At 31.5% G+C, this 15,078-nt stretch overlaps 1 protein-coding gene across 1 annotated transcript; it reads right to left on the reverse strand.

Moving 5' to 3' along the window:
- Positions 1-3,834: 3,834 nt before the first annotated feature.
- LOC112511643 (auxin response factor 18-like) lies at positions 3,835-6,074 on the reverse strand. The gene is made up of 3 exons (XM_025117345.1): positions 5,031-6,074; positions 4,162-4,943; positions 3,835-4,074 (listed from the first exon to the last, which is right to left on the reverse strand). Exons 1-3 carry the CDS (start codon positions 6,072-6,074, stop codon positions 3,993-3,995), a joined length of 1,908 nt encoding a protein of 635 aa, XP_024973113.1. The 3' UTR covers positions 3,835-3,992.
- Positions 6,075-15,078: the final 9,004 nt, after the last annotated feature.

A 15,078-nucleotide genomic window follows, 5' to 3' on the forward strand; every position in this document is an offset into this window, starting at 1 on the left:
GAACGAAACCTAACAGGTAACGAGTTTACCCTTATCGATTGTCAACCCTGGTTATTTAGCAAGTCCATGTTTATGTATGAAATGTGAATATGATTTGCATAACAAGAGTAACCCCAACAATTATGCTAAACTAGGGATTTTGGAGATTTATGGTATATTTTTGCTTCAACATCTATGTTATGTTGTATGTTAAAAATAAAGAAAATAAGATAGCGATGATAGAAATCTCCAAATTTGGAGATATCTCTAAAACTTCAAATTAAGAAAAGAGGAATGGTATTGAATTTTTTTCTCATCAATCGGAGACATTAAAATTAACTGTTTCAGATAGAACAATAATATTTTATTAAATGTATTGAATATTTTAATAATATAGTCAATAGTATAATTGCTAAACTTGAGTAACTATTGGAGTTGAATGTAATTTTTTTAGAGATTTTAACTTTTGATATAAATAGTTTTAGAAAAAAATTATAGCACGGCTTTTTGAGATGCTTTAATATGTATATATTTTTTCGAGTAACCATAGGTTTCCGGGTCAGTTTACGCACACTGACTAATTTTTCAGGCGGAGTCATTGTAGGTGAATCTCCATGACCATAAACTTGACCTTATATGATTGTGTTTTTTGTAATTGATTGACTGATACAATATAAAAAAAATACGATTTTAATAAAATTAATTGTGAGAAAAAATATATGATAACAAAATAAAAATACAAAACCTATAAACGAAAACCGAAACCATAAATATCATATGATATAACTCAAATATAGAAGTTGTTTTCATGAATAAATCTGGCTTATAAAAATATCAAAGACACTAAGAAAATTAGAAATTATTTTGAAAATCCAGAGACGTTAAGAAAAAGAAAGTACACAACTTATTCTCTACCTATTCGATCATGTCCCAAAGTGTACAGCTGAAAAACTCATGTCTACAAAAAAAAAATTTGAAAGCAAAACTTGTCGATTATACAAAAGTAACTACCTGACTTCAAATCATAATATTTATGGCCCGTTTGCTTTGCATGATAGTTTTTGAGGGATTTGGATTCATGGAGGGATTTAGATTGAAAAAGATTTGAAATCATTGGTGTGTTTGGTTTATAGGATTTGAATATGAGTTGGATTCCATTATTTATAAATGCTTTATAATTTTTTTTTAAATAATCAAGTTATATTTTTAATAATCGATTATTACAAAACAAATGTTTTTAACATTTAAAAAAAAAAACCTAATTACATACAATTCTACAAAATCCCGAACACCCTTAAAGATTTTAAAATCCTATATTGATAGGATTTCAATTAAATTATAAAATTTCAAATCCGGATAATCTAACAAACCAAACATGAATATGAATTTGAAATCCAAATCTATTTTATTCCTGCAAACCAAACGGATACTTAAATCTGATATCTCATTTGGAATTTTTTTTTTTTGAAAAAGATAATATTTACATTTTAAGTTAATAAATAAAATACTAAATTCTTATAAAACAAGAAATGAGGAAAACATGGGTGGAGAGTTTCTAGGGTTGACTCTCTGACTTTGTAACAGAGATCAAAACATTTTGCTTGGGATCTTGGGCCTATGGATTGCAAATACATGTCCTATTGGATACCCTTCTACTTTTACCATACAATACAATATTCTTTATATATATATATATATATATATATATATATATATTTGTTTTTAATTATGTATTCAAACAATTCTTTCATTTTCGGATAAATTGTAATTGGTCGTATTGTACTTTATTTTAATCGTTTTTCTGGTATTTATGGCATTTTTTTTGTTATATCTGATTCTTTTGTATTTTTTTGGTTATTATTTATTTTATTATCACTTAAACGAAATATGTATTCTGATTTTTATTTCACATATGGAAAGGAAGTGTAATTTGACTCTTTTTTATGTAACAATGAAATATTTTAGAACATTTTTAATGGAAAAGTTCATCAACAAAAATTACACAAATATTTGTAACAATTAATAATAAAATAAAATAAATGTTAGTCAAAGTGAATTGTTATAATTTTGATACACACAATTAAATAGAAGCAATATTATATTCTTTAATTATAATCTTTATATCCATTTTTTAACCTATCACGAGGCTAAACGACCACACGTGTGCAAGCTGTCTATTTCATCATAACAATGCTAATTTTCTAATTCCATCCACAAATTTTTAAAATAATACCCTTTTAGTCCCTAATGTTGGGTTTCAATGATAAGGCAAGTCAATGTGAAAAGCGTAAGAATGAATTTTCACCTTTAGGTGTACATTAGGATGAGATGTACCAGATCATTCATTGTATCAAGTGGGAATCATGAGTGAGTTTGAGATTAAAGATGATCAAGGTTCCAAATCTATTCTTATGTTTTTCATCTTAACTTTCCTTCTCACTCGATCATTCGTCTTAGTCCCTGATCATTTTTTACCAAATTCAGATATTGTTCAAAGGCAAATCTTTGTAATAAGTTGTGTATTAATGTAAAAAAAATAACATAAGCAATAACCTTATGTTAACACGAGTCTAGTATTAAAATATGAAGGAAAAAAAAGATAAAACAGTTATCTTACATCAAATTTAATTTTTGCAGTAATATCTTTTGTTTTCATAACCTAATTGACTCTATCTAAAATTGACCCTTGTATCGGATCATCATGTACACACAAATCTAATATGAACTTTCTATTTTTAAATTAACATACTTTCAATAAACATATACAAAACAGGTTATGAGTTTGATTCAAGACCCCCGACCAGCCTCAACCGTTGAATCAACCAAAAAAATGTCTATAAAAACAGGTTTCATATGAACTGGTTGGAACTACCGGTTATCAATCTTTTTACCCTGAAAAATACCTGTAAATAATATTTTGAAAGGGGTAACATTGAGTAGGTATGGGGTGTGTGGACACACAAAAGAGGTTGGTTTGTTTGGGTGACATATCTTCCACACTTGAATATGGTTTGTGAGAAAGAGGCAAAGTTTGACCAAAAAATCCCTTAATTTCAGGGCCCTTCAACTTTTAAAAACTTAACTCTCAAATCCCTATAAATTTGTTTTTCCACCATTTGCGCCCTTCTTTTTGCTTGATTGGGTTGGGATTAACAACACACATTTCTGTGTTCAATGCCCACCACTTCTTTAATGGATGCCCTTTGCTAACTCCCATAATTAATGGTCTCATGCTTTTTTCTAAATCTTATATTTGACTTTTTAAAACATCAACATTAATTTTACAAACTTAAATCCTTTTTATTTATCATTCAAATATAATTCAAAAACCCATGTACAAGGACTTCATGGTAATCATTGATTAGCAATGATGTTTTATAATTACATAACTTTTGCATTAAAAAAGACATGTTAAATCATGCAACAACTGTACCAAAAAGTCCGTTACACATATACGCTAAACGAATATACTCGTACAATACAACACATTTAAGATGCCAATATTACCTACCGATGTTCAAAATATTTACTTAATGTATTGAATTGTTGTGCTTGCAAGGTTTGATAATGTAACACAACTAGTCCTTGTTTTGACTTTTTCTTACAATTTTGGCCACATTTTGTGAGATTGTGAAAAAGTGTATTTAATTAATAATTTAATTTTGTCCGATTACAAGAACCTTGGAAGCACGGTGACCAATTTGTCTGTTGCCCAAACTCAATTGTTGGTTTCAACCACCAAACAAAGACCGTGGATCCACCGCCACCGCCACTGTCACGTAGCAATTTAGCGACAGAAGGCCGTTACGACACATTAACCATGACAAGTTACAAAAACTACAGAATTCGAACCCAAAACAACATTTAATTGAGCAAAATGCAAACAGCAGAAAACCGTAAACTAAACCGTCTCAAAATCGGTCGATGGGGCCTTTACCACAACTCCCAGAAACAAAGACAAGAAAAATCGTAAGAATTTGAATTAGCAACGACTGTACATGTCACGAAACCCATTAATTCGTCGCTAATAGTCCTACGTTATGGCTGCCTGAATCCATCACGATCGTTAGCCTTTGTGCGGTCTTTGAGAACTCACTGCAGCAATGTACAACAAGAAAAACCCGTTAGACACGAATCATACAAGTTTTAATGCATGTTGTACAGCACGATCATGCAATATACCTGAACGGTTCGTCTCCGGTGTGTTTTACGGCACCAGCCGAGTCACGGTAAATCAAGTTGTTCAGCATTATGGGTTTCTCGATACTGAACATGTCCGCGAGCTTCCGGTACAACTCTTCATATGAATGAAAAGTAGCCAGATCGAGTGTCCGCCCCACGTCTTCAGACTCCATGAAAATCTTGCAATGGCCGGTCTCGAGCCCAAACTCAGACTTTTGGTCTTTGCACCATGGACCAGCTTCATCGGATGAGCTCTCGACTGGACCATTCTGAACCACCACCGAACCATCAGATTGATTCGCTATGGTGTCACCAGAACTGCTCTCGGAGAGCTGCTGTTCGGTGAAAATTGGCTTACCAAACAACACGAAGATGGGTTTTTTGTCGTCTTTTTCGTCATCGTTGTTCTTCAAGTTGGTATTGTTCCCGATCGTTAGCAAGCAAGACACGTTTTCATCGGTTTCTTGGGATGTTTCGATGAATCTTGGAGGGAATCTTGGGGACCAAAATGGAAATGATTGGATCTTGTTGAAGTATTTTTGATGATGATTGAATCCAAATTGAGGATTATGCCTGGCTCCCTGAATGCTTGTGGGAATGCTGTTGGTGATCATCGAAGGCATCGGAAGAAGGGGGAAATTGGGCGGTTGAGGGATCCGAAGCTTCTTTCTTGGCGGCGAAAATGGCGAAAGATGGATCGATGGCATATTCGACACCAATTCAACTAACCACGGACTAACCCGCTTCACGTTTTGTAGCAAATCGGGTTCATCCCATGCTACCTGCAATCGGAAACGAATCAAAACGGTTAAATTGCAAGAAAATTGCTAATAAACTTCAAGTTTTTCAAAAAGGTACGAAGAGTGAACCTGGAGGAGCCTCCATGGAGAATTCGGCCAACGTGTTTGATCATCGACATCAATGGAAGAAATGGTGCCCATGAACCAACTGATTCTCGACGAATCCTCCGTCTCGAAAGCCATCTTGAACCGCATTCCCGGACACCATTGAATCCTCATTGCCGCCTTTACAGTCGAAGCTTTTACGCAAAACTCCGGCGTGCTTGCTCGTGGGTAATAAACCACCTCGAATGGCCGCCCCGCTGCCGCTAGATTGGCGGTTTCAATCACAGATTCCGCAGTTACTTTCCCAGAATTCCCAATCCCAGCAATCGTAGTGTTCCATCCAGAGGAATTGGAATCAAGAAACCCTCTCCCAATTCCTCTCTTGGCTCTCCGAATTCCGACACAGAGATCACCATTATCGGCTCTCAAGAACACGATGGAATCGCCGGCTACAAGCTTCTTTTGGTTCACGAAATTGCTCCAGCCGGTGGTCAAAAGATGGCGACGAGGGGTCCCCCGGTAGATATGCCGGAACTTCCACAGCTTTCCGTGAACATCCTTAGCCAAGATCGTCTGAACCGGTGGCTCAGCCGTGTAATCCAATCTGGGAAAGATCGTTTCAGCACAGTATCTCGGAACGGAGAACCCGCCACCATTGTTAGCATCAGATTGAGTCAAAGTCTTGGCAAACGAAGCCGGTTTTTCTTGATTTTCATTCTTGTTATGATCAAACCCTAAAAACCCACCATCATTATCGAAATCACAATCGTTGTGATTTCCCAAAGGGACAAGCCCTATTTTAGCATAAACCTCGTCTGTGTCGGAATCCGCCATGAAGCTGACGGCGGAGACTCCACAGAGAACGTACGGCGCGATTCTTGGGAGATCCCGGAAATCGCCATTGCCGGCGGCAGCATGTTCAGCATGGCCTTGAGGAAAATAGAAAACCTTCGAGTTTAATTCCGGCATTTGAACCATACCACCAGCACAGGCATGCCATAACTGACCATCCAAGCTCTTATCCACTTCATTCATGGGTTTATTCACATGATCCATCACATTAATCATCTTCAAAGTAAAACCCTTATGCTAGAAACCCCCAAAACCCTCCCGATAGTTGCTGTAAAACCACACAGAAAGCACATATAAATACCTTCAAAATCACACAAAAACAATCAAAACAGAACTTAATAACTCTATTCATTGTCGCCATAGAAATTTGAAAATTGCTAAAAACGGTTCATAACTTCCAACCATATCACAACAAATTCATCACAAAATCATGAACAACTTCTTTCAATTTCAACAAGTGGATTCGGGTTTTATTCAGATTAAACACCCCATTTTCTTAGAAATCATACGACAAACAAGCAGAGCAGTTAAAAATAGAACCTCCATTAAAGCGAGAAATCTTATTCTCTGTCTATAAACAAAATCCCAGATCAATAAACAACAGAATTGAATTTCTTGAGTCAGATTAGACAAAAAGGGAAGCGGGTTTATCACAAAGGCAAGAAAGAAGCACAGAGGAATTTAAGCAGAAAACAGAGAGTGACAACACAAAGGGAAGAGAGACAGGAATTGTGACTGACCTGAAGCCTCGCTGCCGACCAGACGGTGGCATACAACAGACAAATATGAATTCTAGTGAGAGAGAGAAAGAGAAGAAGGAAGAGAGAGAAAGGGATTGGGTGAAAATGGGGAGAGGGTGTTTGTTTGTTATAGATTCCACCAAATTACCAGAGCCCCAAGTATTTTCGGTACAGACTATATCTATTTCTTCATTGATCAAAAACAACAAACTCCAACAATACCCCCTCAACTCTTCAAATTAACACTTTCACCCTCCCTTAATCATGCAACAACTTTTCCCCCTTGTCTACAACTTGCAATCAATTTTTAGTTCAATTTAATATTTATCAAAAAAAAAATTTAGCATCAGTAAAAAAAGATTTATTGAAAATTATGTAACAAGCAGAAAGTTCAAATAATAAGACTAAGTATCATGAAAAAAAGGTAAGAATAGAAGGTTATGAGATATTGGGAAAAAAATTTCATTTGAAGATGCATATGTAAACGTGTTATGAATAATTTGTAACGTCGGGTCACATATGCATCTTCAAATAGATTTTTTCAACGATTCAAATACGAACACGTTCTTAACTTTTCTTTATTATCTTCCTACGATATTTAACATTCTTATTTGAACCGTTTCATATGTATCAAAAAAAAATTAACGTTTTTTTTAGGATATAAGTTTTGTTGCTTATAAACTGGTTTTACAGAAGATTGGAATATAGCATGTGATAAGATAAAAGAATTACTATTCTTATATTTACACGTTATTAGCATTTCACGAATGCAACGTTCTAATTTGAGATGTTTACTCTGTCTTCATCAAGTTGACCACTTGATCCACGTTGAATTAAACCTAAAAGGTATATTTATGTTAAATACTGGTGTTGGATGTTACTGTAATGTTCCAAACTTCTCTACTGTGTAGATGATTTGTTTTGTGTTCCAAACTTCTCTACTGTGTAGATGATTTGTTTTGAGCTAAGTCAGATATCAGACTTGTTTATACACTGATCAAAACATTGCTTATTGTTTTGAAAACGAGTCTATTTGATGAACTATCTCATGTTCCCATTCTGGTATCACTAGGTGCAGTGTTGATGTTTTTTTTTTGATATATATCAGAATGCTTGATATTAACAGTCTTACGGTAACTATTTGTGGTTTATAGATGAAAGATATAAGCATGAGCCTTTTGTCATTATTTTTAAGTTGACAACAAATTATGATGCACAATAAAGTTGACAAAAAAATTGTTAAAACAAGTTTTATGGACTAAATAAATATGTGGAAGTAGATTGAGGACTACATGGGGAACAATATCCAAAGTTGAGGGTATGTTTTGAAGTTTCTGCAAACTCGTTACTTTTACTTTGATCAGATCTAAATCTTCGCACTAATGGAAGCTTCTACCACCCGCAGTGTCTGGCGCGTGTGCGCCACTCCCCACCTTTTACGTACGAAAAGGTAGAAAAGCATGATCTGTCCGTTTTCAAAAAGGATGTCAAATAATATATTAATTTAATCAGTATATTTTTATTGAATTATAAATAAAATTAAATGTAATATTCAAAAGTCAAATAATTTTACTCAAATTTATAATATATAATATCGATATCGAGTAAATATTTATTTATTCTCTTTTATGAGGTATGAATCTTTAATATGTTATTTAAGGTGTTAAAAAAATCATCTTTTTGTGCAAGGTTTCAATATTAAATTTATTTATACATTAATAATTATTACTTTATGTATTTTTAATATTAAATTTATGTATTGTAAATATAATGTTTTTTTTTTGTAAATATACATTAAAAAAATGCTTAAAACATCTCCAACAATTATGTTATTTTAGAAATTTTGAGAATTAAAAAACAAGTCATATGGCATGTATTTTGCCTATATTTAACATGAATTCAGTCACAAATTTCATCACCAATATATCATATTTAATATCAGTCATCACCAATTTTTGTAATTTTATGATTAATTATCAGTTCCATCGCAATTTCCACTACCGATCTATAAATTTTACTAGCGGTTTAATCATACATAAATACTCGATTTAGAAGGTGTTGATGAAACAATTGAAATCCAAATGAAAAGCAAGATTAATTGGTAATTATGTTTAAATTATAAAAAAGATGAGTTAATTGTAATTATATTTAGTGAATGTTGACTTGGGTTGTAGTTGGTTGGGTTTGGATCCACGGGATAGGTTTGGCGTGTGGACATACGTGGGTCCTTATCAAAACGAATTAAATATTGGTTTTTAAGTATTAATTAATTAGGAAGAGTGGAAAAACAGGGAATTTAATGAAGAATAACAAAATTGAAAAAAAAAGAGAGATCACGCTAGAAGCGAGATTTGGGTGAAATTGACTTTGAATATATATATATATATATATATAGAGAGAGAGAGAGAGAGAGAGAGAGGTGTTAAAACGAGAACACTCTTATCATATGTGATAATACGCGTGAGGGAACCTTGTGATGTGCGGAAGACGTGTTCAACGTCTTAGGCAGTTGTTTGCGTCTATGATTTAGCATCACATGTGATGGTCTTGATGGATTATAGGATCATACCAACAACACTCTTATCATATGTGATAATACTTGTGAGGGGCTTAGTGGTGTAAGAGCGACTTGGTCTGCAACTAAGATAGTATCAAAAATCGTCTGCGTCATTAATTTAGTATCACATGTGTATCATATGCGATGGAATTATAGTATCACATATGATTGTCTATAGTAAAAAGGTTTTTGCGTTCTCGTAAAATAAAGGTGTTATCGTTTAAACTTTTCAATATATATATATATATATATATATATATATATATATAGAGAGAGAGAGAGAGAGGTAAGTTATTATGTAACCTTTTATATTTGTACAACCAATACAATTTAATCTCAACCGTCCATTTAATTTGATAAATGTGATTTCATAAAAAATTTGACTGTTTCCTAATATAAAGTATTGATCATAGTTAATGAACCCTAGTAATCTTCCATAAATATTCAAATCATAATAAATGAACTTTTGTTAAAGCTATAAAAATCTCAATTGATTGAATTGCATTTGTTGTATGTATATATATATATATATTATATATGTTTTGCGTATATATAATTTTTTGTATTATATATATAATTATGGTAAGGGGTGGAGTCATGTCTCAGACCCGACTCTTGCGCCAACTTATTGACTAACACCGCCTTCCCCCACTTTTCTCGCTATTTAGTTAACCATGGTTATTGTATCAATATCATATGAATTTCATGCATGCATGATATATATGTATATGTTTTTATATATTTTCTATGATTTTATAGAAATATGGACTGTGAATAAATATATAAAAAAGGTGTTTTGAACGTAATTTTTGAAGATGAGTTTCGAGGTGTTCATAGAGGTTGAAATCCAATGGATTTATATGGATCTGATCTGATTCAATCATCTAATAGATGTTGGATTTTGTCATACGACCCAATCCAATTGATATTTATCATCTGATCAATCTCATCTAAAATGAATGATTGGATTTGATCGGTTTCATCAATTGGATATTATTATCGGTTTATCAGTTGAATTAAATCCATCTAATATTTTGATACAAATTTTAGCCAATTAATTAACTACTTCAACCAAATATTCATGCATTTTGTTAATTTATGATAAATTGATACGTATAAATATCAACCGGAAACAATACTGTAAAATGTTAATAATTATATACTTACTAAACGGATAGTAGTTGGATGAATAATTGGATGGTAGCTGACGATAAATAGATGGTCACTGGACTGGATTGGTTTGGTTTTATTGAATCATTCAAAATCAACTGATCTAATTTGGATGTTGAAATTTGGATTCGATCTGATTCTGTTACAATTATATATCAAATTATGGTCGGACAGTTTTAGTTGAATCAAATGATGATCTGCACACTTCTATGAATGTTTAACATCGAATTGTCTGGATAAAGTAATTACTTATAACAAAACATCCAAGAACAAATTGTACTAAAACAAGTGTATTTTGTTATAATTTTCTATTTTTGGTATCGTATTTTTGAAAGCTTCATTTATTACCTACAATAAAAACGTATTTAATAATAAAGTTTAATATTTAAAAAACAATATTATTTATAAAATTAAAATATGTTTCTTTAATTTAATTAAAGATGGATCCACACATAATGAAAATGTTTGTTCCATAAAATAACGAACACGTACACACACATTGTGATCATCTTCATGTTTTAATTTGGAGTTATATTAATTTAATAAAAACGTTTGATATATTTTATCAGTAATAAAATATTATTTAAAATATGTTATTCGCAATTTTAAAACAAATTATAATAATTATTGCATTTATTTAAAAAATAATACGAATCAAGTAAATACAAGAGTGCGACATCAAAAGAAAATCCAAAATTACGCGGCTGCCGCTTAACCTTAAATACGTAAACAAAATGATTGTCCAATAATTCATTTTTTAATAAATTAATATTTTTGACCCAATTTTGTGATTAATTTGGTATTTTTTTTATTATAATAATGTAAAAATCCAACGCACACATCCCCAAAGTAACAGATTGATCCGTAACTTCAAATTTAACTTAAAACTATGGTGAAATTTATTGGTAACTTATTATTTAAGACTTGTAAAAAGGTAACAATTTTCACTTTTTATCCATGTGAGACGAGTTGTTATAAACTCTCCCACTTAAACTCCTGACATCCTCGTCAGGTCTGCCCATAATCTTCCCCCCTTGTCATCGACAATATGGGATTCGTTTATGATATTACAAACACCCACTCTCAACGACTTGGCATACACTGATTACCCCACCATGTCAATGGTGCAAGGATCGGTTTTGATACCATTTGTAACACCCCCAAAGCCCAAAACAACGGACTAACCCAATAACTTCGAATCCAACTTAAAATTATCGTGAAATTTACTGGTAGTCCACTACTTGGGATTTATAAGGAGTTTACTCCATATGAGATGAACTGTTACAAATAATTATGCTATTCAAGAATTTTTTTTTTTGTTAATTTACAAATTTTATTGGAAACAATATTTGTATCTTTAAATATTTACAAAAATGTATGGAGTTTAGGACCTTGTTTTTAAGACAATTTAGTGAATATATCTGGTTTAATTTACTTATCAATTTTTATATGAATCTAACATTCTTATTTAAAAAATAAAGTATAATATATCGATTTTTTACTAATATTAGTTAAATGAGTTGATACGGCCACTTTTAAGTTAGTTTATAACTTCACTAAACAATAACCATATATGACATACTTGTTGAGCACAACCCAAAGTTTTTAACTTTTATTTTGGTATAATTTCCTACATATTATTTATATATATATATATATATATATATATATCTATGAGAGAGAGAGATGACACAAACATATACACACTTGGAATAGATAACAAATCCCCATCACAACAACATACCAATTTCACCTAACCAAACCAAAAATTTGGTAAACACTTGGACAATAATTAATATTTAATTTTATTACTACATTTTTTTAATTGATTAATAACCAAAACATTGTATGATATTTGATGCACAAGTTATTATAAAAATGCTTTTAAATTATGATTCGTTTAATATGTCTTACTAAAACAGTCTTGTCTCACATAATCACAAGTCTATATATATACAAAGAGAGAGAGAGAAAAAAAAACTTTAGATCATATGAGACCGAGCGATATATATATATATATATAATAGTATTTTTTTTTCTTCTATTTATTGAGTTTGGTTTTTGATTTATTTTTAGGATTGTAAAAAAGGATTATGTTTGAAGCATTTGTTATTTAAAGAAGAAAAGAAAAACATGGGAGATGTCCTTTTTATGTATGTATGAAGTGGGTATTGATGGTGGTCACGTGATGGTTCCGCCGCCGATGAAGGCGTTACCGATGGCCGTGCACGGCGGCATCGCCTATGTGTTTGGTGTTAATGAATTTAAGCCCCTCGCTCCTCACCCCATGGGCCTTGGTCAACGTTACTTTTAAAGATAATTAAATGCATGTGTTGTGTGTCTCATGGTCATTTTTGTAATTTCATACAAAGTCAAATATCATGGGATTCCTAGACTTTACTCTTCACAAGACAACTACAAACAAATATAATTATAAATTATACATTTACTTCTTTTATATTTTTATTTTTATTTTTATTTTTAAATAAGTGTCAATTTTCTTATTCCACTCTTTACTTTATTTGAGAGTAGATAATTTATATTGGAACATATGAAGCAATTTATTTTTTCTATTTTAATTTAGTCTGAAAACAAGTGTTCACTTTTAAGAATAAGGGGTTATTTATCAACTGTTTATTTGGTAAACGCTTAACAAATCATATTACTCTACCAGATGAATATAACAAGAACCTAGATACTTACCCTTTTTGTAAGAATGAAGACAAGGCTAAGAATCTTAGGGGATGTTTGACAGTTGTTGAATGGTTTGGTACAAAATGATTAAGTGGCCAGAATGATTAAGAGAGACTCTTGATATAGTGTAAAATGAAATATAATTGTTTGGTAATTATTTGCAATGAGATTAGGGTGCTGAATGGTTAAGGGTGTCCCATGATACAAAATCATTCAGAGGATTTTAGAACCATTAAGACGCATATTTTTTTTTGCCAAATAAGATTCACATCTTAACAATTCAGAGGTTGTCTCTTAATGGAACTATTAAGAGGTAAACAAACAACTCCTTACCTAGTAAATGAGGGCGACGACTCTTACTCGGTAAGCGAGGGTGACATCTCTTGCCCGATTAGCGTTTACCGGGTAAATTGTTGCATACAATGCCGTTTTGATAGATTAAAATTTTATTCAGTAAAGTAAGTGATAGTATTTGAATTTTACCAGTAAACACTTACCCGTCAAACGTTTGAAAATATGGAAACACTAAAAAACGAATATAAATGTCAATTTAATGAAAATAGAATGATCGGGTTTTTTTTTATAATTTACTTATCTTCAATTTTGATTATATTTCATATGTTTTGGTCGCGGAACTATTCGTCCGCATACTCCAATGTTCCTCACATGTATTATTATGTATGATAAATATATTTTTGTGTTTTTGTAAAATAAAAGTATTTTGGTTTCAATCTCCGACTATATATATATATATATATATAGAGAGAGAGAGAGAGAGAGAGAGAGAGAGAGAGGTTAACTTTGCAAACCACGTTATTTGTACAAACCGTTTTTATTGTTTAAACAATCATAATTTTTCATTTTGTTCATTTTTTTTGTAATTATGAGATGTTGATTAATCATTTTTATTGTGGAGAGTGTTAATCATGGATATTATCATCTTAATTATTTTAATTTTAGAGAAATACATGAAACAATTCCATTGAAATTTCATTAAGTATTATATGAAATAATTTCATAACTATATATGAAACAAAATAATCAAAAAAAAGTATTATATGAAACAATTTTACAAGATTAAATAATTTCATGAAATTTTTTTATAAAATTAAACAATGAAATCAACGAATGAGGATGGTTTACATGGTTTGTAGAAATTAGATGTTTTGCATTTGATCGCTGTTTTCTTTTGTATATATGTATGTATAAGTAATTGTTAGCTGAAACTTACAGCAACATATATCATTATTGTATAAAGTGATCACTTGAGGGGAAAGAAATTGGTAAGATACCAACAAAAGTTGGTAGGGTTGAGAGTGAGAGTGAGAGTGAGAGTGAGAGTGAGAGTGAGAGTGAGGGTGAGGTGCACCTAACCCAACCAAGGACTGGACCATGGTTCATTGAACTCTAATAATTGATGGTGCAAAATGTCAAGAAGTGTGGACCATGGTTCTAATGAATATGAGCCCATGCTGGCCAACCTAGCCACAACCATACACCCCAAAAAAACAAGACATTTGCTAACAATCACATCAGTTCTTTCACCTTTTTTAGATTGCCATATCCTTACCATTTTCTTTTTTAAATTATACAATTTTTGAAAAATATGACGTCATAAATCAAACTCCATGTCAATATGATCAGTACGACATCAAGTTTTGACTTAACGATATTTGAAATTTATCGTTTTTTAAACGATGTTATCAAGTAGTGTATTGTTTAATAGATTTTGACGTTTATATTCATAAAAATATGAAAAAGACGTGATAAATATTTACGGTCAAAGAAAATCAAAACCAATTTACAGAGTTTTATACAAATTATTTTTGAGAGTATATTGGGTTTTTAAATATGTAAAAGAGATTTTACATTTATTTTGTCAAAATTTGTATCCTAGTTTTTTTGTAATTTCAATTTTGTTGTCGAAAATAAATCACGACTTCATTAATATTACGAAAATGTATAACATAAAAATTAGAGCCTCGTTTTGTGACACCTATGTTTTGTTATTACAATATACAAATAATACTAACACGTTTTTTTTATAAATAATAAGATA

The sequence above is a fragment of the Cynara cardunculus genome, assembly GCF_001531365.2.
Source record: "Cynara cardunculus var. scolymus isolate 2C chromosome LG 1, CcrdV1, whole genome shotgun sequence".
NCBI lineage: Eukaryota > Viridiplantae > Streptophyta > Magnoliopsida > Asterales > Asteraceae > Cynara > Cynara cardunculus.